This window comes from Takifugu flavidus, chromosome 1, assembly GCF_003711565.1.
Source record: "Takifugu flavidus isolate HTHZ2018 chromosome 1, ASM371156v2, whole genome shotgun sequence".
NCBI classification, from domain to species: domain Eukaryota; kingdom Metazoa; phylum Chordata; class Actinopteri; order Tetraodontiformes; family Tetraodontidae; genus Takifugu; species Takifugu flavidus.
Genome location: NC_079520.1, coordinates 22,896,304 through 22,902,303, shown reverse-complemented (window position 1 = coordinate 22,902,303; position 6,000 = coordinate 22,896,304). Strand labels below are relative to the sequence as shown.

The window sequence follows — 6,000 nt, the reverse complement described above, 5'->3', positions numbered from 1 at the left end:
TGCCAAACATTTTGCTGTGAACTATATCTGTTAATCATGAACATTTAATTTAATTGGTAGGGGTGGTTATAATTTTTTTCACGCATGCCTTTTTCAGTCTTGCTGCACACATTTGACATTTTTTCAATTGTGAGCACCAATGTAATACTGCTATTTTAAACCAAGTATTGTAGGTTAATTAAGTTGCCTAGTTACGATAAAATATTTTCTATTTGAATTGCATTATTATGTTAGATCACACTTAACACCTCTGTGCCAATAGAATTGCCTCTCAAGGTAAAAAGCTGGTAATGAGGCTCCTTCATCAGCACCTATTATTGATCACTCCAATGGCACTTCTCACCTTTCCACTCCAGCATTCACCAGCTGCCATATGAATGGCTGCAGAGTTGTGTGACCTGCCAAGCAGAGCTGTATTATTCAGGAGTCACTTTGCAATTGTGTGTGGCCACACGTCGAAACGCCTTTGTCAGTAAGGAGTGTGATGGATGCACAAAAACAGTCCACATAATGCATATGTGTGCATGGCTCTACAATAGGTTAGTGGGTTGGGATATTTGTGTGTAACAGCCCCTCACTTTTCGGTTTGTAACTGGCTGCTTGTTGCACGGTAGTGACACCATCCCTTGAGGACAGACTGGAGCACATTGCAGCCCCCCCAGCCATGCCTGGGTTTCACCTGAGAACCCTGGTAAGCTATATTCTACTGAAAGCTCTCACAGCTCTACCCCCAGGGTGTTCAGTCTATACAGCTACATGTAGGTCAGTTGTTTAGGCAATCCTAGATAGCATTTAGACTAAACTCTGATGAATCAGATTTTTGGAAAAGATTTCTAACTGCTTTGCAGTTTTGTGTTAATGGTGTGGTTACTGAAATGAACGGCACCTATCATGTTTAGTTTCGTACTGAATGCTCAATAAAAACAGGTAATTTAAGGGTAAATGAGGTCAGGCAGGGTGACAATATTTAATTTGGTTATTTGGTTTCACTGTATTTTTTTTTTTTGTTCTAATTATTTTACCCCAATCTGAATAAGTGCTCTGCTTATTGAGTAACCTGCACCTTTATAAGATAGGTTTTTTTTATGCCACTGTAGTACTAAATGACATAGACAAAGTTCATTTAAATAGTTTGGTAAAGCTGTATGGTTTTATTCTTTAGGTAATTTCAGCTTTGAATTGACCCCAGAACAAGTGCCGATGCACCATGAGGAAGGCAACACCAAAGAGAAATAATCAAAGAAACACAAAAGAGAATGGTGGCAGGATAACTCGGACAAAAAGGAAACCAAAATGTGGTGCAAGTCCATCAACTCTGCAGGATATTAAAACAAATGGCGCCAAGGGTGTGGAAAAGAATAACACAGTTCAAGGTGCAAAGAAAATCGCCGGGCTAAAGTTAAAGAATACAGTAGTTGGAAATGTATCAGGAAGTGGAACATCAGCCAAAAACATGTCTCAGAAAAGTGGTGATGTTACAGCAGGGTCAAAAGCAGCCACCGAACATAACCTTCCACCACAAACAGCCTTAAGAGGGAACGACAACAAGAACCTAAGCCGAAACAAGAGAAATGACACTGAAAGTGAGGAGGAGGAATCGGTGAGCACTGCGGGAAGCTCAGAGGGGGCTAAAGAAGAAGAAATAAGTGATGAGGAGGAGGAGCAGTGTGACAGTAGAAGCGTGTCAACTGAGGGTGACAGCAGTGAGGAGAACACAGAATCTTCAGGTAGCCAAAGGAATACTGAACAGACAGCGATCAAGAGTGTGGGCAAAGAAACTTTTGTGGAATCCAAATGCAGCAGTTGCTCTGAGGTCAACACTCATGCATCAGGAACAGAAGAAGACACAAGAGTAGACACATCTGCAGGATTAAAGGATGAGACTGAAGACAAAGAGGTATCCCAGGAGGACACTTCTGAGAGATTAACTGCTGATAGAACACGTGGACAACGAGCACGACCTTCATGTACCTCAACACCTGTCAAAGAGTCGAAGTATAAGATGTTTAAAAGAACAAAAGGGGACAAGCAGGCACAGAAGGATGAGAAACGCAGGGTCAAAGCAGAGAAGCAGAGGTTGGAAAAAGAAGCTAAGCAGAAGGCTAAGGAAGAGAAAAAGAAAAAGAAGAAGCCACAGAAAGCAGAGAAGCACACTTCTGTAACAAAGGAGATCCAATCGGCAGGTATTTCTTGCAGGAAATACAAAAAAACACACAGAAAAAGCAAGTCAGTAAAACAAACTAAGAATACCGAAGACGATGCTTGTGGAATAGCTAATATGAGTGATGAGGAAGACGATGAAGGGGAGCCAGCAGTGACAAAAGCTATCAAAGGCCAAAATCGAATTATGCAACTCAAAGAAAAAGGAAAAGATTTAAGAAACCTTCTAACACAGCCCGAGGCAGAAACATCAGAAAGCGAGCCTCTTGTTTTGGAATCGAACCAGGTCGGACAGCATTTGATAGCACACAGAAACGGCGCAGCCACTTTTCACAGAGTTTCTGGTTGGATTCAAAAGAATGTGCCACAAAAATTAAACTTAAGAAAGAAGCTGTCAGCTTGGACAAAGGCAATGGGGATCTCTCGCTGGCTCTCTGTTAAGGTAATAAAACAGAATCGAAGTCCCAAAAAGTCCAAGAGCAGTATTGTAAAACACAGGATGACTCTGAGAGTTGCAAGTAAAACTAGCCTAGTCAGCAAGAACAAAATGGCCAACGAGAAAGCAGGGGTGGGAGGGGATGATGTGGTCACAGGTGGGGAGAAAGACATAGAGGCCAAATACGCTGTAGTCTTACCCAGGATGAATGAACTTGGCAAGATAAAGATGGCTGAGATCTCCCAGGTAGCTCCTTCATCTTCTGCTCCCTTGAGTTTGACAGAAACCCCAGGCGAATCCATATCGTCAGAGTCCAAACCTCCAAAACCAGGCACCAGGCTGGTGCTACCTGTCAAACCAGATTTAAGCCTTCTGAAGTCCATCAAGAAGCCTTTACCAGGAGACTTAGCAATAGGTGGAAGTTTTTCACAAAGGACCCCTGATTCAACTCAAGCACTGGAAGATTTACTGAATACGGGGAAAAGCAACAAGAAAGCTGATCTAGAGAGTCGAGATGGAGCCAGTGTACTACAGGCTGCAAGAAGGAAACTAGACCCCTCCCAGATCAACTTAACCAAGATGTCCCTTTCAGGAGGAACAATTGGGCCAAGTCAGGCAAGGGGACCTGACCCAGAGAGAGATGCTGCAGTTGGGATACCGAGGTCTGTTACTCAGCCTTTTCCAAATAGAGAAGCAGGCATGGGGGTGTCAGGTGCTAGACCCATATGTGATGAGGAGACAGACAGGGAGGTGGCCCAGCTGATGTGTGAGGGAGGGAAATATGGCATCAGTCAACCCGAAGTTCACTGGGCTGGGAATCCCCAGATGAGTGGAGACCCTCAAGTAGGTTCCACTTTGGTGTTCAAAGTACATTTTTATCAATATGCAACCTTCTTTATCTATAGGGTCAACTATCTGACTCTGTCTGGTTCAGGACTGGCTGCGTGCTGAGAATCTGTTACCCCACCAGACGGTGGAGAAGCTCAGCAATTGGACAGTCTATGATGATGGTCAAGCTAAAAATGTTCCAGCCTGCAATGCGAGAGACCCCTGGGAATCGGAGGACCCCTCCCAGGAGATGCTGGAGAGTCGACTCATCAGCACAACGGTAGTGATTACTTGAGTTTAAATCCATTAAAGAACATATGTTCTTCGTTTTTCAAAATGCAGTGGCAGTTTGCACAAAGATAAGAGCCAAAATGTGAAGCCAAAGAATCACAGCCCCCTCGTTTGTCTTTCAGATTCAAATAAGATTTTGCAAAAACATGAGATCATTCCTCTTGTGCAGAGTCTCACTGCAAAGGGTAATAAATGGGGTAGAAATTGGAAGCCAGTGAAAATGCGTCTTTCATGTTTATTTAAGTCACCAATATAAAACTATATTGGATGCCAAGTATCAGTGAACCTGATTGGGATGGCAAAATGTGCAAAAGTCGGTCCCAATGGAATCAGGGGTACACCCTGGACCCATCTATTACGGTGCCATTTGCCTTGGAGGAGGAGAGACCATGCAAATTAAACCAGATATGAACATATTAAACACAGGGTCTGAATCTGGTTGGATCATGAAATTGACAAATAAAAGTTTAATAAGCTGTGTGTTTAGCCAGGCTGGATGCATGACAATAGCTCATAAAAGAGCTGCTGCTGGTTTATTTATCTCGTGATCCAGACACACTAGGTCCTACAATGGAGGGGGGCCACTGCCATGAGTCCACAGCATATCAGCTATCACACAGATCCACTGCTCCCAGTGGAATGGACACCAGCAATGGAAATGTTATGTGTAATAGATCTCATCAGTTATAACAGAATACAGACAAAAAAATGCATCTTACATTCCTGACAGACTGAACTTAAATTCAAAGAGAGTCAGACTAGAAGACTGAAAGATGGGAGAAAGAGATTAGAGGTTACCTCTGTCTCTATTATTCAGGTGGTGATGCCTGGAACAAAAACATCTCTAGAAGTCGATGAAGTGGATGATCTGGCCCAATTAGAGTGAGTTCACACATGCACACACGTTCACACATGCACACACACACACGCACACACACACACGCGCGCACACACACACACATGTACACGCACACTCATTGTAACCTCTTTGTCTACTCTTTTCAGAGAGGTGTGTGAGAGCTCAGTGCTCCTGAATCTGAAGAAGAGGTTCCAGCGAGACTGCATTTACGTACGTTTGATTTGACCTCCACTCTTAAACCAACCATAATGCTGAAGACAACATTCTCATAGAAAGTTGGCAATCATCAAATTATGCTTGGTTTCTCAGAGAGATCAGGGGGAAAGTTTTGAATTTTTTTGGATCCTAAGCCAAAATATTGAGCACTCAAAGTACATTAATCATATTTTACACAACCCAGACAGATAAGTGGTTGAAATAAAACCTACAGTAAATAATAAATACTATGAAATAAAATTACATTCTTTGTGTAAAGATGAGGAAGGTATCTAAAAAGTAAACATGGCTTCTGAGTTGACTTCTCCTGAGTGTTTTTTTTTCAGTTTCACTACCATCTTATACAGAAAATGTCAAGTTTAGTTGAGTTGTACTGTTTTGTAAGAAAGTACAAATTTACTGTACTCTACTGTAGATTGAACACACCTTTTCCTTTCCTTCCAGACATACATTGGGAACATGTTGTTGTCTGTGAACCCCTTCAAGCCCCTTCACATCTACACAGAAGAGCTCAGACAGAAATACCAGGGCAAAGAGCAGCAGAGAAACCCACCGTGGGTGAACATGTCTGCATTATTCTGCTCTCATACAGCATCACTGCTATGTTACCCATGGCTGTAGCGGTTGTTTCTATTGTTCTCTGCCTCAGCCATGTTTATGCTGTCGCTGATGCTGCTTTCCAGCAGTCCCAGGCCTCCACGCAGGAGCAGTGCATTATCATAAGGTAAATTTCACGCATTCACTCTTTCTCATCAATGATTGGAGAGAATCAGATATGCAGCCCCAATAAGTTGGTGTAAGAGACATTATAAGCTTCGTCACATGATAGGTGGTCAGTACTGATAGCAGTGGTGGGATCTGCTGGCATAGAAGCTGTGTCTGTGGAGTAAATATAAATATAACAATGAACTGTTGCCATTTTCACCTTCAAGCTTCTATCTTATTTGATCAATTTCTCTTTATTTTGACTGTCCAGTCAAAATAGCTGGTTTAACATGACGGGTCTAAGACATGGTGACAATCTAATAAGACTAACAGCTAGCAGACAACATTATTCAAGAATTTTGGAAGGGAAAATACTCTATTGTACATTTTTTAAATATATACATAGCAAGAGCTAAGCACTCTTCTGCTGAGCGTTTTATGGAGGGAATGAGATATTCAAGATTCAAGATGAATCTGAGATACGGAATTATGTCCGAGAATAAGC

General features: G+C 42.3%; 1 protein-coding gene across 2 annotated transcripts in view; it reads left to right on the top strand.

Moving 5' to 3' along the window:
- The first annotated feature begins 1,172 nt into the window (after positions 1–1,172).
- The window catches only part of myo15b (myosin XVB), a 30,546-nt gene continuing 25,718 nt past the window's right edge, over positions 1,173–6,000 (top strand). For both annotated transcript variants that reach the window (XM_057016924.1, XM_057016839.1), the window contains exons 1-6: positions 1,173–3,439; positions 3,531–3,704; positions 4,533–4,597; positions 4,721–4,784; positions 5,235–5,344; positions 5,440–5,514. In XM_057016924.1, the coding sequence (XP_056872904.1) occupies positions 1,208–3,439; positions 3,531–3,704; positions 4,533–4,597; positions 4,721–4,784; positions 5,235–5,344; positions 5,440–5,514 (2,720 nt within the window). In that variant the 5' untranslated portion in view covers positions 1,173–1,207. The remainder of the gene's footprint in view (positions 3,440–3,530; positions 3,705–4,532; positions 4,598–4,720; positions 4,785–5,234; positions 5,345–5,439; positions 5,515–6,000) is intronic.